We start from the raw sequence: 19925 nt of genomic DNA on the forward strand, positions 1-19925 counted from the left end.
CTTGCTTGCGGCGCTGATTGTTCCTTTTGTTGAGCTCTGAAATCGAGACTTACCCTTTGATCCCGCTTTGCTGTTCAGCCCTTCCTCCTCCCGTTTGTCTTTTACCCCTTCTGCGACGGTGGCTCATCGAACATTATCCCATAATTATAGGGCTTCCGTATGTTCAGTGGCATTGGCTTTTTGGGTGCTGCACGTGCCGCCTTCTGTTGCCTTCTGTCTCCATGTTGATCCAATATTTATGCAACAATTTGAGCGCAAAATTTATTCATGATTTTCGGAAATTGTTTTAAAGCTTTTCTCTCCACCCATGTTGTGGGCAATTTTCAGATTAGCCGATTTATGTTTACAGTAAATGGTTGAGACTCAGTTTAGCCCAGGGGCAAGGAAAGGCCAAACGAAAGTAGTTCAAATGAAATTGCAAATAAATTGGGGAAATTATTAAAGGGTCCTTAAAGACTTCAAGACCTATTATCATATTCCTTTTTAAAGCTAACTCTGTTTAAACAGCATTTGCGACCGCTTTAAATTTACTTTATTTCTGTTTAACAACCAGTTGCAACATTGTGTTCTCAATTGGCCATCGCGATAATGTTTGCTCTAAAAATACTATATTACAAACTGCAAGAGCAAGTGGGGAGCACAAAAAAAATAAAACAGTTAAAAACAATTAAAAATTTGAAATCATGCAAAAGTTCGAAAATGTCAAACTCCGAAGCGTGAGAAATATTTTTGCAGTGAATCAAAACCCGAGAAGGAGAAGATATTTTTACAATTAAAAATGCGGTTAAAGTTGGAATTGTGGGAAGCGGCCTGAAAGCAGTACACTGCAACAAAAAGGGATGAGTGTAGAGGGAAAATGAATGGAAGTAAATATGAAATATATTTGATTCTATTTAATATGAATATATTAAGAATGTTTAGCTGGTTTCCTTTACCTGAAATTCACCTCAATGTATCTGATTGCCAGAAGCGATTATCTACTCAAATCTATCAATGCAAATTCCTCGTTTAACTCATCAATAAGCACCCCAAAGTCTACACAATTCAATGTTTGCCTTTGTCAGATACAAAATCAATCCAAGGAATACAAATATGTGTGTTGACAACTTGACTAAGTGCCATTTGCTGGCAGTGTAAGCCACAAATCGTTTCAGTCATGCGATTTTTTCTTTGCACTTTATCAATTGTGGAGACGATTGTCCGAGACGAGTGCAGTGCGATTCCAAGCATCAGTCCGAGTCAGAAACGAAGTCCAAAGCAAAAGTTGTAGTCGAAGTCCGGAACGCAATGTATCCGTTGGGCGTTTGGATATGCGATATGCGCCATGTCACCCTTTTCATTACGTTCCATTAACAGTGTTGGGGGATTAATTGAATTTAATTGATTTGCCAAAGCAGACTAAATTGGCCACACTGTCTGGATTGCGAGAGAGAGGCCGAAGCAACAGATATGCTCGCAGTCAGAAATGTATCCATGAGATACATTACATCTGCTGTGTCTACCGACGTAGTTGAAGCTGAAGCTGAAGCTGGCCATTGGCTGGATAAATTAATGAGTACATGAATGGGATTCGACGAGCAGACGACTCTCGTATCATTTGATCATCTAACAGTGCTTGCAAATACTCATCGCACTTACACACACACACACACCATCTCTGGGTACATTTGAACCTCGTATGACATCATCATCCGCATTTGTGCGGGTCTCGTACATTTTGTCTGTTGTTGTTTGTGGTTGTGGTTGTTTAATTGCATGATGAGCTGCTGCTGCTGTCTCCTCACAGCTTGAGAACAGCTCCAAACACACACACACTCATTCGTTCACTCTTGGGTGGGTGAATCTCTCCTCTACGTGTCCCTCCCAATTGATTGGGCCCCTGTAGGCGTGGGATCTGGAGCTCATCAGCTGCAGTGTTGCGACTTATTTCAACTTACCGACACCCTGACACTTTTGACAATGGGACTGCTTAATTACAGAGTTAACCATCGTTATTATTACGCTTTTGTTGTTGCTTGCTTCTCGCTTTGCATTGTCGAGCTATGCGCAATGCTCAGATGGATCTAAATATAGCCACCAACAAGCAACAACAGCCAGTTGTAACTTGCTAATGAATGGCCACTGCTTCTCTATCGCTTCAAATGGCTTGGAAAATGGGTCAAAAATGCTAAGGAAATTCAACTGGGAAGTTTTGTTAAGCAGAGTAATAGGATGACTATAAATAGAGTGCTTAAATGCAAATAGAAATTGTAACTGAATATAAATTGATATAAACATATAATATGTCGAAATTTTTATTTTACTAAAACATAAATCAATCGAATTTCTAAGTACCTTTCTTTTAAAATTAAACTGTTTATAAAAAAGTTAGAATTCAGTTAAAAATAAATAAGAAAAGCTTACATATTCTGTAAAACAGCATAGCACAAACAAAAAAAAAGATCCATTTTTTTTACTCAAAGGAACATTGAATATAAGATATTACCCACAGTTAATATCACATATCCAAATATGTACATATGTCTAAAAATACTTTGGATTATCTAGAGCAATTTGGGCTTTACCTAAAAAAAAACCCCACAGATCGGATAGTAAAACATATTACGTATACGTATTTGCACTCGCTATAATCAGCAGCGGCAGCAGTTATCCGGCTATAAAAACAATCGTATTTTACGTCGTACATTTGCTGATTAAATTCCAATTGTGTTTGGCTATGGGGGATTCGATTCAAATAAAACTGCAACTGAATGTTGACATTTAAATCACAACTCAATTATTTAAAATGCGACCGAAAGGAATAAAAATACAAAAAAAAACACATTATTCCCAAAGTTGTTATTGTGCCTTAACTTAATACGAATACATGCAATATGCCTATGTGTGTGTGTAGTGTGCAAATATTTTTCTTCGATTTGTATTTGTTTTACCTTGATTTAAACAATGCGTTAGCTCCGCCCCTACGAACATGGCACAGTCGGTCGACTGGAATATATTTCGTATATGGCTGCTCTGCTTCCACGCACACACCTACACACACACACACGCAAGCGTACGCTCACACCTACACACTATCGTACACTCGCACACCTCTCGAGGGGAGTCGAGTCGGTGCCATGCAGCCATGCTTTGCGATTTGCCGTCGCGAGAAATGGACAGCTCCTCCCACTTGGTCGGCGAGCGTCGACTCTGACCCAATCACAGCGATTCGGGTTGTGCGCATGGTAGGGATTGGGATTGCCAAAGCGATAGCGCCTCTTGTTTTCACAGATAACAAATCTTTATCGTCGCAATGGTTGCTTATCTGGCAGCCACCTGAAAAATCAATCGATTCAATTGAATTCGTTTGTTCGCTCGCTAATTAGCTTTTGGACAACAATTTCTACCCGTTCTTCCCTCTTTTGTTTTGTTGTATTCGCTTTGCGCTTTACGCTTTACGCTTTTTATTTATATTTGCCCTTTCCTATTTTCCATTTGTGGCTAGAAATACATTGAAAAACCTTATAAATACATTACGACTAAAGGGTTATTTTCAATATTTGACCAGACTGATCAATCAGCTGTAAGCACTGCGATTTTCAATCACAAGCGCGTTATATTTTTTTTTCGGTTGGAAAATTTAATTCTTGATTTCGAAATGATACTTGCAGGATATGTTTGATAGTATTGTTGAAATATAGTTTAACTTTTGAATAACCAATAACCAAATCTTACACTAATCTATAATTAGAATATGAAATGTATTTGTAATTTGTGGAATATGAAATGTATTTCTAACAATTTAAATATATATTTTTCAAAGCTGTATATAGTTCATCATCTATTGAGTTATCTTAATAAAGCTATAACTTATTCTTAAAAATATATTCATACATATATTTATTATACTCAAATTCTTCAGATTTTTGTAGTAGCTGAACAACTTAAAAACATTACTTTCGATCTACAATCAAGTTGAGTTCATCTTGCAAATGCTTCCTTGGTTCGAAGTTTAATCTGCTGAATAAATAATGCCGGCGTAGTGATCGCATATCTGAGCTTTTATCTGTTGGTAAAGTTAGTGGCAGCAAACAAGAGTCGGGCCATAAAAATAATTACAACTTATCAATAAACGTGGGCATTCCGAAGAGACGACAAACCAGCCTGCGACTCAACTTCACTAGACATAGTGTCGCCGTTGCTTATAGATACATTCATACATATATATAGATACTCCGTTATAGCTACAGACACAAGTACTCGGACTATTTGTTTGCTCACAGACGTGGGCCACAGTTACAAGTAGTAAATTATACAAATATCGAACAATAAAACTGCATTGCATTTACCCAATTCATTGCTGCTCTATTATAGATCTGTTCTAGTCACGAGGGTTGGCAGAAGAATTCTGTACATTTTATAGCTAATGTATTAGATATTATAAATTATAGAAATATAACAAAATTAAGCTGCATTGCAATTATTTAAATAATTGTTCATGAGAGATATATTTTTTTCAAAAAGGTTGACTATAAAATACTGTAAATTTAAAGACAGTATATTTTAGATAATGTAGTATAAATTATAGGCATTTCATTAATCAATCGTCTTTATATTAAATTTTATAATGTATAGCGGAAAATCGCATCGAGTTTTGTAGTTATTAGTTTTCAAAGTTAAATTTCGAAAGTTTATTTTAAACCTTTGCTTATAAAAATTGTTTCCTCCTTCTTTTACTTGATTAAAGGTATCTGCTGTAGAATTTGCCTGTGACACAGTTAGAGTTAACTGCTCTGCAGCTTGGAGCTTCCAGTATGGCTAGCAAACCGAAAAAGTGTCAATAATTACAATACAAATTGCTGTTTGGGAAAATCGGACCATAAATATACGAATACAACGATTGCAAGTTGGTGGTGTGCCGGTGTTTGTATTTGCGGTTGTGGCTGTGGCTGTAGTCTAGGGTTTGTGGTGGCTATAAAACCGGAGTTTTATTTCAATCTGCCGCCTCTGGGCGATATATATGGTCCTATCAGCCCAGACCAGTCCAGTCCAGCCAGCCAGCAAGCTATCGATCTGCGACCCAACAGTTCCAACGATTAGATAAGGCCACGCTCGCTCTACGCACTCGATGGATGGACAGGAGGAGGCTCGACCTAGCTGGCACATTGGTTACATTGGCTGCAGTTGAAGGTGTCCCGCATATGCATCCAGATGCCACACACAGAAATACACACACACGGAAACGCACACACATCGATCGATCTATAAAGAGGCACTAAATCAACAACAACAACAGCAATAAATAATTCATTTATAGCTTTCGGTGGTGGAATAATGCCACCACACAGAGGAAATATAGAGGCACCACACAACCAGCAACTACACTATATAGTAAGTATGTTTATATAGTATGTATATATTGTATACCTGGGTAACTCTTAACGGTGGGTGCATCGAGTGAGAGACGGATATGGACATGGGGCAATCAGGCAATCAGTACGACGATTGCGTTGATCGCTTCGTTTAGTTCTGCCTGCTGTGTGTTGTTGTTGTTTCTCGGCTTTCTCGGCTCGGCACCAAAAAATTACTTGACTTTGATAACCGATTGTGTGCGCTGATAACTGATAGCCATGTTATTATTAAGGGCTATTAAAATTCTGATTGAAAATTCATGTCAAAAATATATTTTATTGCCATTGTAAAACTTCATTTAGGTCTTTATTATAACCGAACCGAATCGAATCGCTTCAATGCCTACCTATTTCGTATGCCTATCCCCTTTCAATAGATGATATTCTTTTTTTCTTTGGATGGTTCCTTAGGTGGCATCTTTTCATTCATTAGTGTCTGCTTCCATGCTTACAACATGTCGTATACGTTGTTTATAGTTGACTCTGCTTAATGCCCGTCATATTGCATTTTCTATCGATTTATGGAGCAAGTAATTATTGGGCCATATAGCCACTTTATCAACATACGAGTAGAATCCTTTATTGTTTTCGACTTTGAACTAATTGACCACAAACATTACAAGAATGTTGTAAATGTTATTAAAAGGATTAAAGAAGCAATTCAAAATGATGGAAGATTTTTACAATAATAATTTTATTAAAAGTAAATTGTTCTGAAGATATTTTTTAATGTAAGAAGTTGAACAGTGAACAATTAGGTGATTTATTTATATAATTTATTATCGACTATATTATAGGGATTTCATCAAGAGATATAAATAGTGTGAGTTATTATAATTATTTCTCAATATTATTATTTATATATATTTTAACATCCGTGTTTCTATTTAGTGTGAAAACTTAACTTACGCTGTTGCCCTTCAACGCGATTCTCACTTGTGATCTATATGTTATGTGGGAAATTTTACAAATGAGGGGAGCTCTTAAGTAAGCCACAGATTTCTTAGCTAAATGGTGATGGTGTGCTTATGTAAGCGTTTCTGGAGAGGGAACTGAAATCCAGATCGATGACTATGCTCGGTTCTCAGCAGCTTTGGGCCGAGCTAGACAATGTCAGCGGAGCTTTTGGAGTGTCATAAATAATAAATTTTGACAAGCATCTAATTTTTAAAAACTCATGCATTTAATTGCGACATTAAAAGCCCGACTGACTGGCTACAGTGAGTACAAATAGCAAACAGCAGCGACAACAACAAAGACACTTTTTAAATGCTCCCTAAATGAAGAAAGACCTCGATCGGGAGTTTTGCCCCTATGTATGTGGAGTAGCACATGTTCTTCTCGCATTCCCCCCTTCGAAAATTATGACAAATATTTACAAACACAGAGCAGCTAATGCTCCCATTTCAACATGCACATAAATAAGTGTTATGAGCTCCCCGCCATTCCCTTCTCCCCATCACTCCATTCTCTCGTTTGTTCAGTAATTTTTTGTCACAGATTTCAGTTGTTCCAGATCCAAACCCGAGCTTGATGATGCTACAGGCGAGAGAGACTAGTATTCTTCTTTTTTTTGTTGTTATGCCAGTTTGTCTTGGAGTACATGACGCCATATGCAACACATGGCAACGATTTCCAGAATTACACACTAAATTTAGCATGAGGCATGCATTCGTATCTGCGGCAAGTTGGGCCCCCATTTTAAGCAAAGTCACTTGCTGAAGACTCAATTAGACGACCACAAATCTGGCTGACATGCAAAAGAGTGACGCTATTCCATTAAATTTCGATAGTTGCAGTTTAAATTGGGGTTACAAATGAATCATGCATATATGCATTCGATCTGCAAGGTGACAAAACTAAAAGATTCATAAGATATGATTCTTTACATATCGTAAGAAAGCATTTTTGACTTAAAAATTTTCAGAATTCTAGGAATTTCTATCTTAACATATATTATTTCTACTAACTCATAAATAAGGAAAGTTAAATTTCGATCATAAAATAAAATAAACTTTACTTAGGACTATACTAATTTCTGATTAATATTAAACATTTAATTCCTGGACTTGCGAATTGAGCATAAAATGGATTTAATTTTCTGAGTAAGTTAAAATGCACTTTCTTAGACACTTTCCAAAGGTCTCTGAAGTTTTCTTTCATTTCCACTTACCATTGATCGATTGAATGGCAGCTAGAATTGAAAATGTAGCGCCCTAAGGGATTGCCGTAAGTGGCAAGTCAAAGTCAGAAAGTTAATGGTAGTGAACCGAATTGGAGGGAGGGAAGGTAGGGAAGAAAGATAGGAATTGCAGGCAGTCAATTGTGAAAGAGACACTTGAGTGAGGTGCCGGAAAAAGCACTTGAAATTAGAAAATGGAATGGACTGCTGCGCATTGCAAAAGACAACAGCGATTACAAGAACAAGAAGAACAACAAAGCTCGATGGCAGCAACGATGGAGGACCAACCCGAAAAACGAGCAAACCAAAGGCGACCCAAACACTGGCAACCCTAACAACCCTAACTGCCCCCGCACACCTCACCCACTCTCTGTAGTGGCAGCAATCCCCTCAACCCGTGAGTGGCGCATTGATTTGAACGAATCAAAGCGGTATGCGCACTAAAAATACCAACAACAAGTACCAAGGCAATGCCACCAAATCCAGATTAAGCGTGACCAGCTGGAAAAATGGGCGTCTACCAAAAATCAACAGGCTGCTCCGTGCGTTGGACAGTGACAGCGCGATGTGCGCAATGCGCACGAGCGAGAGCGAAATGGTTGGCAATGGTGGTGGGCTGCCAGGCATTCCAGCTGTGATTCCAACTGGAATGCGAGAGTGCAGACAGCCGTCTCGCTCTAGCATGCGGGCCAGCAGTGGCTTGGGTGTTTTTTTTTTCTTTTTGCTTTGCTTTGCTTTGGTGGTGGGTGCTGTTGTTTGTTGCTTATCAGAAGCAAAGCAGAGAGCGCGCGTTAGTTGTGTGTTCGTTATTGCTTCGTCAGTCGCTGTGCTTTGAGGCGCACAGACGGTACGCTACGGTCGCTCGCTCACCGACTAACTGTAAACCGCAAAAGAAAGCGAACACACAAAAAAAAAAGAGTGCGAGCGCGTGTCAAGAGAGTGAGTCAGTGTTCTTTGTGTGAGTGAGTGTGTTCTTTGAGTAGGTGCTCTCACAGCTTCTCGCAGTCGCAGTCGAAGTCGCAGCAGCGACAGTGACAACGACGTCGACGTCGACGCTCAACTTGATTTCTTCCAATCTTTGCTGGGAAATCGGAATCGCAACAATTGGAATAGCAGTCGAATTTGCGAGTGTGTTTCGATAAGGCAACACGACCCACTCCCCTCCACTCCACCTCTCAGCTCACACCGTACTTCCAATTGAGGCGCGGTGTCAAGTGCAGACCATTGCTCTCGCACTCGCTGCTCTCCACTCTGCTCTGCTGTCGCTGCTGTCAGCAGCCAGATTCACTCTCAGCCAGAGCTACAGCCTCAGCTGGCGCCGGCGTCAGCGTGCGCGTTCCATGACTTCCAACTCTGCGCCCAGCGCCCAGCCGTGATTAACTTTTACTGGTTTAGTCCGCTCGATGACGCCGAACACAACAGTAGTAATGCTCAGCAGCTGCTTGCATGGCGCGTGTGCCGTCTAAAACAACAACAACAACTACAACTACAACAATCACAAAAACAACAACGAGAAAACAAAAACCAAAAGAAATCTGTTCCGCAGCCATTTACCGTTGTTAGTCGCGCGTGTTGCGTGTTGCAAATCAGATTCCGATATCGTTACCATTACCATTATTCCAATTCCGATAACGCTTTCGATGCCGTCGCGTATACGCCGAGTGCGCAACTAAAACGCTACAAATAAAATCCAAAATTTATATCAAATAAACAAATTGTAAACTCATGAACGTTGGCAAAATGCAAGCGCCTGGCCAGCATCAGCAGCATTTGCTGCATCCGGCCGCCTCCGCTGCCCCGCCTACGCAACAACATCACCTGCCCATCGATTACAGTTTGGGCAACTTTAAGCCAGCGATTGCTGCTGATTTTCCCGGCGGCCCCTTTGTCGGCGCCAGTCCACAGCAACCGCATTCCTCATCCTCATCGCCAGCCACCTCCACGTCATCGTCATCCCTGCAGGTGCGCGATCTCAGCACCTTGACCACCATGGCGGCGATACCTTCGCCTACCCAGCTGCTGCATCAACGCATGCAGCCTGCCCAGATCACAGTGGATGCACATCATCATCAACAGCATCAGCAACAGCAGCAGCAGCAACAAATGCCGCCGGCGGCAACTTCTCCACACGATTATGCGCCCATGTCTGCATTCAAGGCTGTGCTGCCAAAGAAACGAAGTGCCGACGGTAAGTAGTGCTTTACTAGTTCCATTTTGTGTCATTTTCTGCAAATCAGTGTGTTTGTGAAAATATAAAGAACTATGGAGAATTATAAATTATATTTGTGTGTATGTGGACTTGACTATTATCAAGAAAACCGATTTGCCCTGCTCTTCGACATTTTTGTGAATACGTTTTACGAAAATGGCTAGCTTTATTTATATAATTGAAATCGTGATATTTTCAAAGGATTTAATGAGGAGAAAGTACAATTTTAACATGTGATATCTTCGACATAAATTCAAGATTATCATTTTTATTATTAATGTAATAATATAGTACTATACTTCGCTTGGCCCATAAATTTTTTAATCTTTAATATTTTCTCAACATTTTAAATTTCACAAAAATTGCAAACTTCATTTAATATATTAAATTAAGTTTTCAATTTTTATTAGTTATATTTCCAAATTCGCTATTTTTGAATCAGGAAAGAAGTACTATAAAATTTATGGCGACTTGTGTTTGCAAATTGGATTATCAATACAATAAATTAAATTTATAAATAAATTTACTAAATAATTTATTATTTTGAGACTTGCCTAGAAAACCCAAATTTCAATATACTTTACTGAAATCCCTAGACCTCTATTAAGATTAGCTAAACAATTGATTTAAGTATTATTAAACTTGCCAGATAGATAAGTGCAATGGAAAACTTTGATTAGAGATTTCTAATCTATAAATACTAAAAATACTATATAACATTGAGACATGCTTATTTTATTTGAAATCAAAAATAATTTCTAATCTCTCTTTCACTGATTTTCATTACTTTCTTAAATCATATAATGTTTTCCTATTTCAATTTAATAAGTATTTAATAATATTGTTCACCTAATTTCCATTTCGTAAAGCATTTCTCTCCGTAAAATAATCAACATTTCGATTAATTTAAAAGCTGACACACACACGCTCTCTTTCTGTGTCTCTTTCTCACTCACTCTCACTCTACTAAGGGACGCTGTAGGCTTTCCCAAATGCCACATTTGATATTCCCAAGTTAATTAAAAATATTGCCACACATCTCTCGCATGGTCGTTTGGGGAGAAGGTTGCAATTTTTAAAAATGATTTGAATAATGTGTGATTTTAAAATATGGCCATATTCATTCTGGCCATGGTCAAAAACACCGAAGAGCGAACAGAAAACAGAACCGAAGCGGACTGAACAGAACACAGTCAATGGCCAACAAAAGCCGCCAACAAGGCCCAGGACGCTGTCAGTTTAATTGAAAAAAATTGTTGGTGTGCTGACCAAAAACGTGGAAAACGGAAAATGCTGCGACCAATATGCATGCCAGGATGGGGGGCAGAGAGAGAGAGGAGGAAGAGGGGCGGGCAGATGTGCGGTGAAAATATTCATTATTCCGTTTGTGTGTGGCGCTTAATGTGCAAATCTTCTGTGCGGACATGTCGGACAGAGAGACAGAGGGACAGCAGTTGGACAAATGGATATCGGGGATTGAAAAATCCATAGCGAACCACAGATACGGAAACGAACAAGCGGACAAACGAACGAATGAACGAATGGACAAGGCAAACTCATAGATACTCGCAGAGAGAAGAAGAAGCAACTGACAGTGCAGACAGCAGGCATATGGATGGATGTGGATATGAAATCAGTGAGGGCAAGAGTGTGAGTGTGTGAATGAGTGTGAGTGAGTGAATGTGTGAGTGTGAGTAGGTGTGCGATTGTGTATCTGCTGTGAATGTGTTTGTAGCGTTGTCGTCGCCATCGCAGTTGAATTTCCACCAAGAGCGTTGAATGAATGAATGAAGAAACAAGTGCGAACACACACACACACATGCCCAATATACACACACACATGTAGAGAATGTCAGGCGACAAGCGGATTTCATTTACCGGCATTACATGTATCCAACGGATATGTTTTTAGCTCCGCAGCTTGAGCCAGGACATGGATATGCCTGAAACAAAGATACACACACATACACACAAATACACATTTGCAGGGAATTTTCAATTCCGTTTGGCGCGCCACGTTTTTCTCGCTGCTTCCATTTTTTTTGGTCTCTGCCATTTTCACGTTTTCGCTATGCGTTTACATTTCTTGTTTTTGGGGTTTTTGCGCTTTTCCCTTTTTCTTTTTGGTATTTTTTTTGTTGTTGTTGGTGTGTGTCGCTTGGGCGAAAATGAATTTCGCTTTGTTTGTTGAAATATTTTTGGTAAAATATTGGCGAAACGACGACGCACCATGATATCCCCAGCTTTCCCTTACTTGCTAGCTGACTGCCTGACTGATTGACCGCTGCTGTCGGCTTTTCGCAAGGATTTGCCTTTTCCTTTTTGTTTTTTTTTTTTTTTGGTACAATAAGTATTACAAAAATCAAAGCAAATGTGATTAAATTCGCTTCTCTTTAAAGAGAAATGAGAGGAGTAGGCAACGCATTAATGCCTTTTGTCTAACCTTGCGAAAAGGTCAAACGCGACTAATTTCCGTCTCGATTTCCAATTTTAATTGTCGCCAAATGGATCATCATCATCTTTTTAGGGGACCCCTCGCCTAGTTATCATTCAATTAATGTCGAACAAGTTTGAGTTACGTTACCGTCGTCGACAACACCGTAGAACAGAGCATAGAGCAAACGCGTGTGAGTCACGAATTAAGTTAAATTGAAATTGCCCACGATCTGAGACATAGACATAGAACAGACGGGCGAAGGCGAGGGCGAAGGCGGTTGAATCGCCCCCGACAATGTACTTAAAAGAGAAGCAGACTACATAGATGAGTCTGACTGTGCGAGAGTCATTTCAGTTCAGAGATCAAATGGCCTAATCAGACGAACCTAACGCACTGATTCATTTGCCGATCGGCTATGCATAGTTCTATAATGATATCAGTGCGGACTTTGTGCCCCAAACCCTTACCTTACCTTACCTTACCTTAAAGTACAAAAAATATATATAGCCTCAAATTGTGAGCGATATAAATTCAATAATAAATTGTTAAGCCATTTTCAATCACACCAAACAATTGAACAGCGATTCGAATCAATTAAAAGCAATCGAAATATCCTATCGAATATATAAATCGATCGCATACTCGGAGCGTACTCAAATGTAGTACTGCCCACTAGAGAGCACACCTAATCAGCCAAGTGTTTGCTTTAGGTTTCCAACTGGCAATAGCCCAACTATCTACAAAATTTACGAAGCCAAAAAATTTTTGTAAAGCGTTTGCAAGTGAACTTTATAGTTTATATCAAGTTGGTTATTCAAATGCCCTACCAAAGAAGTTGAAACATTGAATCACGATGACTGCTTCCTTTGGATGGGTCGTATAAATTGTGATCGAAGCGTTAGGAAACACATTTTAGAGTGCAGGGCAACAACAGAACCACGTAGGCTGAACCACTTTTTGATATACTACAAGCAATACTTGTGCACTGAGAGAAAGTGGAACAAATTTGCCTAATATACATATTTATATTATCATTTATTTATGAAAATTGAATTATTTTAATTTGTACATTAATTTACATAAATGAGAAATCACACTGAGAGAAATTTATATACAAATTTATTTATTAAAATATTGTTATTATAAATTTTTAAATATTGGTTTATTGTTTTTAAATATTGGTTTACTTAATTGAGAAATTATATTTTGTAATATGCATTTAAAGTGAAATGAAATTTCTCGCAGTGCAGTTGCCTGTTTAGCCGCTTGACACTCCGTGCACATTATTGATCAATAACAAATTGTCGCAACGAAAATCAGAGCAATATTTATGAAATGTTTATGGCACACGTCGTAATCATTGGCAACTCATCGAATATGCGCTCAACGGCTGTCGTATATCTTTCAACTTCTCCCAAGTAGACGAAGAAATTGGGCATTGTAAATCTATAAAGATACTAAAAAAAACAAATTCTAATAATAACAGCTACAACAAGGGCATATATATAGGTATAGGGTATTGATATGAGTATCTGAAAGATACATTTGTATCTACGCGGTCGTTCGCTAATAACTACGCACACACACACACACACAGACTAGAGCGTACACCGCACACGCGTTATGATTTACGATCCGAAGGTAAATACGTAACGACATCTAAACATGTCAATATCCTCGCCCTGTTGTAAAGTTGAAAGAGTAAAAGTATCGTAAAACACGACCGTCCAGCCGATAAGTAAACAACAACAACAGCTGAACAACAGTCGAAGGAGTTCGAGAAGGAGAAGGAGAAGTTGTTGTGGTCTCATTTACTCGCAGTTGATGATGCCACATTACAGAAAAAATAAGAGTTCACCATTATTTATGATATGATTATTAATTTTGTTTTTTTCGGTTACGGTTTTATCGTATTTACAATGTTTGACAACGAACAATCAATGTCAATTTCGGGTGTGAAAACGAATACCCTTTAAGCCCATCGAAAAGTATCAAGTCACGAATGAATATGTAAATACATATATAGCTATTGATTGCCATTAGATATATAGTGTAGAGTATACTCACGTCTGATTGCACAGTGTGTGTGTCAGTGTGCGATACTGCGATTTGTGCGATATCGTATTGAACCGTCATAAAAGCTACCAGTCCCCGATATCAGCTTATGACTCTGATATCAACTTACCAACTCACCCAAAATTAGCTTTCATTCAAATACTTTGCACCCCGATATTGATGAGATCATAAAAGGGAACTGTTCCTAAACTATACTATACAATATATTGTATCCAACTCTGAATGAGAGGAAATATATTTGTGCCATATCATTATATAGACACAATATACTTCGCTTTTTTTATCGATAAGTTCTAACGCGCAAAAATGAAATCACAAATATATTTAAGCAAATAAAGAGAAGCTTCTACCGAGTGCATCATAAAAATACCAAAATACGAAGTGAATAAACAGAGACAGAGAAGCGTAAAGAGGTGAAGAGATAATGGATTATTATTACAAAAATGAAAAATAAAGAACTGAGTCAAATGTGAATTTTTGGTTTATGATCTTCAAATTTTTTCGTGGCAACTCGCGCGATCGTTGGCTTCATTCTTAAAAAGTGAAAACGTGCACCAATTAAATGTCATTTATCAGGGCAAGAGTCTAAAGTTTAGATAGCCTTCTGATTTATAGCCCAGCGATAAGCAGTCCACCACAGTCTGATGGGTTAAGGGAAGGGTGCAGAGGGTGCTAAACGCTGGATAGAAGTACGAGTAGGGCCAGCTGGCATTGGCATTACCAACCAACCAGTCAGTCAGTCTGTCTGTCAGTCTGTCTGTCCGTCTGGTCTGATGATTGATTTGCAGTCTAAAAATAAATATGTAATTTGTAATTGCGTTGGGCTATTTGCAATAGTTGTCGAGAGGCTTCAAAGCGCACCGCAAAGCCAGCAACAATTGCTGATAGCGTTGACAGCAGCGCAACAGTAATAGCAACTAGTATAACTGCTGCTGCTGCTGCTTGTTTGACAAATGCAATCCCCATCTAATGCCGATTGGAGTGCAGCATGAGTGGTGGAGCTTATGGTGAGGATTGGCACCCTCTTAAGGCAGCCACTGTACAACTTGTGGTTGTCGTCAGCACACATTACTTAGCCATGCCTCATGGCACCTTAATCTCGACTATGAAATCGAAATCTCAACGAATTCATAAATCATGCATCCGCATATACACACACACACACACACACACGTTAATACTATAGTCCAGTCAGTGACCAAATCATGGCCCTAATCTAACGGCCACAGTTTATGGCAGCCACTTTTGGCATATCGCGTACCTCAGCTCGATTCTACAAGTATATTTATTATATTGTTCTATATTATTCGCCCTCCACGTTTACCTTTCATATTTGCCGAAAGCCGCTATTTTTTTTTCTGTTTTTTTTTTCGTTTCATTTTTATAGCCACATACTAAACTAAATATACTATGCATTATGACCACAACAAGTATACGCAACGTATACCCCCGACCAACTACTGTTCTATCACCAGCATTTGCTTTTTGATCGATTGACATTGATATCATCGTTGTCGCTGTTGCGAGTCGGACTAATCCACAACAATGTTATAAATTATGCATAGATTGAATGTTTTTCTTCTTCGTCCCAAGCAAAGAAAACGATCATGAATTTAATCTGGCATGAACAATTCGATGCCATGGAAATGAAATGAATCAAATGCGTTAATCTGCCGAATCAGCTAATTTAACAATTAATCATTGTTCGCGATTTCTGTTCTATTCTTTTCACCTGAAATACGATTGGCCAATCGCAAATTGCTAAACACGTTTGGTTTAATGAGCTAAACGCGCACGCACTCCAAACTTTTGTGATGAAAGTGCAAAGTAATTAAACACGAGATTAGTGATCATCTTTTTTGTGGGATTTATGGTAGGGATTTAAGAAGATATATTCTACACATGTAATTCTTTAAAGCAAATATTTAATTCCATTTCAAACGTAAATTCTTTTTCTTTAAAATGAGAAATCCTAAAACTAATAACAAACTTAATCGATATGTTGTGCATATCAAATATTTTAATATGATAATCTAGATATTTATACTATGTTTTAAAATATTATAAAGTTCTATTCATTTTTGCTGTATTCACTTTATGTTAGAACCGTTTTCAGCACCTAATCCATATGTTCCATAAATTATATTATTAAGATATCAAACTTGCGACTTTCTAAATAATTATGAATTTGATTACAGTGCGTTTAAAATAATTATGAGCTATCTGCCAGAAATAAGGTCTCACTCTCCGTCTCCCTCTCCCTCTCCCTCTCCTTGGGCTTCTTTCTTTCCAAAATCGAGACAAAACAATGATAATCCTGCCATAAGCCCGTCAATTGAGGGGTGAGAGGACAGGATAACAATGATTTCAATTACCATGCAGTGTCGAATAATTATTTTACCTTTTTGCAAGTGCGTGTGGAGTGCGTGAATATTGCTCCCGGGCGTATAACATAAAACCAGATGAACATCGCAACCACACGAACAGGGGAAGTCGAGTCCGGGGTGGTCGAATGTTGTTTGCTGGCGCTGTAAACCGGGGCGCAGGGTGGACGACGGCTATGTCTAATGTGCACAAATTTATGACTTTACCGAGTATGAGCCTTCCTGCGTTTTGCGAGCTGCCAAAATGGGTGAGCGAGTGGGCGGTTTGTTGTTGTAGCTGCTGTTGTTGTTGTTGTTGTTGTTGTTCTTGTTGTTGCGCGCTTCGTCTGTTTACATTATCAGCCTCCGGGCTGAAGCGGAAGCAACTGCCACCCTGTGGATGCCACATCGAGCACATGCTTAAGCTCATTATTATTATCATTTAAACAAGTCGGCCTACGTGAACCAGCAGAGCCACTTGTCGCCCTGTCTCCCTCTCTCCCTTCTGCCCCCCGCCACTGCTCCCTTTGCAGCCCTGTCTCCAGGGTTGGTTTTTGGCCAGGCGGCAGTTGTCGGCAATTTTCTGCGTTCAAACGTTAAACGTTTCCAATTTTTTGGTTAAAGCATTTCCCATTCAATACGACTTTCATTTCCTAGATTTGCCAACATCTTTCTCTCTCTCTGTTTCTCTATTTCTATTGCCATCTCTCTTCAGCAGTTCAACAATAATAATAACCGGTAACTCCAGCTGGTGGGTTGTATTATTCACATTGCGATTCGTTTTGGGCACAACGAATGAAATGCGAATGCGAATGCTCTCGGGACAATTGTGTGCATAATTAGAATAAAGGGTTTTACAATTGACATTCGTTGTAATGGCGATGATTAAAATTTGGAAGCTGCTGTCAGCTTGCTTGGGGGGTCAGAGGGGTCAACTGAACCCTTTTCTATGACTATTTTATGTCGAACAATTTCAACACGTTGATATTTATGACTTTTCAGTGCACAGCAGAGCTTGAGAAATTGAAAAAGTCGAATTAAATGTTGGGGAAGTCTTTAAAGTGATTAAATCATTTATTTTTAAAGAGGGGATTTTATTTCAATAAAACTTTGTATAAGTTCTTTGATTCGGTCTTAGATTATTTATTCATTTTAGACATTCATAATAAGGATTTATTTTTGTATATTTGTTTGCGCTTAAAATCTTGGCCTATTACAGTTATTTCGTGTGACAAATTTAGTCAATAAAATATGTTATATGTACATATAATATATGAATTATTTTTATTTAAAGTCGAAACATTTTTAAATCATTATTATTATTGATTTATTTATGTGTAGGTGACGTATACAGAATTAGCTAGTTCCGCACCTCAGAGTCTCTTTGTAGTACTTTCAACTTTTCCAACTGTTGGCTTCTGTTGCTATTTAGTTTTGAGTGTCTAGATTGGGGGAGCAGAGAGTATTGCGGATCGTTGAGTGCCTAAGCTGAAGCACTTAAAAACACAGAGCAAGAACTAAGCGAACTACAAAAGAGACGCAGTAAAAACACTTGACACTCTGACGCCAAGAGAGCATATGACAACAGCAACAACAACAGCGACAACAACAACGACGACTTGTACCACACCCCAAAATAAAAAGTATCTGTGGCTGAGTAAGCGTGTATCTATAGCTGTAGTCGTAGTGGCAATTTGTATCTGTATCTGACGGATGCTTCGCTGGCTGCTTGCTTCCGAAGCGAACTTTATTCAGTGTCCGCTGCTGCTGCTGTGGTTGTTGGTTGTGTTTTGTTTATATTTATTTGGCTTTGCGTTTGCCGCCTCACTGGCTGCAACAATCAAAGCCGCATCATCAAAAATCCACCTCCTCTGCTCCCCTCTCTGCCTCTCCCGCTCTTTCAAAACACATCGAATGTCTCCTGCCTTTGAGCATTGCCTGCGCAGTTACTTTTATCTGCGTGGCGAATTAGAATGTTGTCAAATTGTTATTCTTTTGTTGCGACGCGTATTCATTCATTCGATTCGCATTCGGATTCGTACTCGCCCCTGTTTCCTTCTCTTCCCCCTCTGTCACACATCTTACCCCTTTCCTTTGCCACATTTTTGCGCCTGCGTCAAACTCGTGGGCTGTGTCGCCAGTCGTCGTCATCATCATCGCCATCGCCATCGCTGTCTCTGCGCCTGTTTGTGTGTTTTCTGTTTTGTCATGCTCCATTTAACCGAGTGTGGACCGAACAGATGTTCTATTTAAACGCACATTATTATTATTCCATTTCGACAGGCGAATCTGAGAATGCCAAACGCCTGTTGGCTGGCACACCACACAAAAGCGTCGCTAACGATTTCGACAAAGCCTCAGGGCAAGTGCAATAGTGTTTTACCTTTATTGATTACTTATGGAATGTAAATAAATGTTATACTTAGCATTATTATAGTTTCTGCATACATTATAAAAGAATTTCATTAAGATTTTTAAAAAAGAACACTGAATTTATAATATTTTGTACTTATTATTTATATGTCAACATTATCTATTCCTAAATTAAAAATGTCAATATTAATATTTATAGCCAAAATATCAAATTTATGAATTTCCCATTATAAATATCAGTAAATATTGATTTAAAAAACTATATTTACTGCTATTTATAATGGGAAACTCATAAATTTCATATTTTTACCATAAATATTAATATTGTCCTCAGAGTTTAAACAAATTCATATTTATTTATACAGAATGTGTATAACTTTGTCCTATGTTGACCTTTATGCTGAGGTTCAACTATGAATGAAATTCTATAATATGTCTGAAAGAACACATATACTTGCTAAAGTGAATAAGCACCATTTTGAAAGGGTTGAATTTCAATTCAATTTGTAAACATTTGTCGGGTGTCAAACAGGAGTTACTTCCTATGTCCTGTGTGCTGAACGCTGTGTGCCTTACCGGGTGACATAGATGCTTGTCCGATGATGATGATGGGTGATGATGTGCGATGCGGAACAGGGAAAGAAATAGGGGAAGGGGAACGCGAGGCGGTAACAGGGGCGAATGCTGCTTGATTAGGGTGAATTAATGGTCATGTAAGGTGGATTAGGCGATTGAATACGAAAATAATTACATTTGAAATTCGATACGCTGCCAACTGTTCAACATGTGAGTCCCTTACCATTTCTGTGTGTGTGTGTGTGTGTGGTGTGTAATACAGGTGTATGTGTGTGTGATTGATGATGTGCTGTTGCCTTGCTCTGATTTTCTCATTTCA

At 38.7% G+C, this 19925-nt stretch overlaps 1 protein-coding gene across 2 annotated transcripts in view; it reads left to right on the plus strand.

Moving 5' to 3' along the window:
• Positions 1-19925, plus strand: part of LOC117565395 (zinc finger protein 92 homolog) — a 30844-nt gene that overhangs the window by 915 nt on the left and 10004 nt on the right. The window contains exon 2 of one of the 2 annotated variants that reach the window (XM_052002536.1): positions 4727-5370. Coding sequence is in view for 1 of the 2 variants with exons in the window: in XM_034244477.2 (XP_034100368.1) it covers positions 9298-9760 (463 nt within the window). In the remaining variant the exon portion in view is untranslated. Of the gene's footprint in view, positions 1-4726; positions 5371-8406; positions 9761-19925 lie in introns of those variants that run through there. The other variant, XM_034244477.2, reaches the window with a different exon arrangement.

The sequence above is a fragment of the Drosophila albomicans genome, chromosome 2L, assembly GCF_009650485.2.
Source record: "Drosophila albomicans strain 15112-1751.03 chromosome 2L, ASM965048v2, whole genome shotgun sequence".
NCBI classification, from domain to species: Eukaryota; Metazoa; Arthropoda; class Insecta; order Diptera; family Drosophilidae; genus Drosophila; species Drosophila albomicans.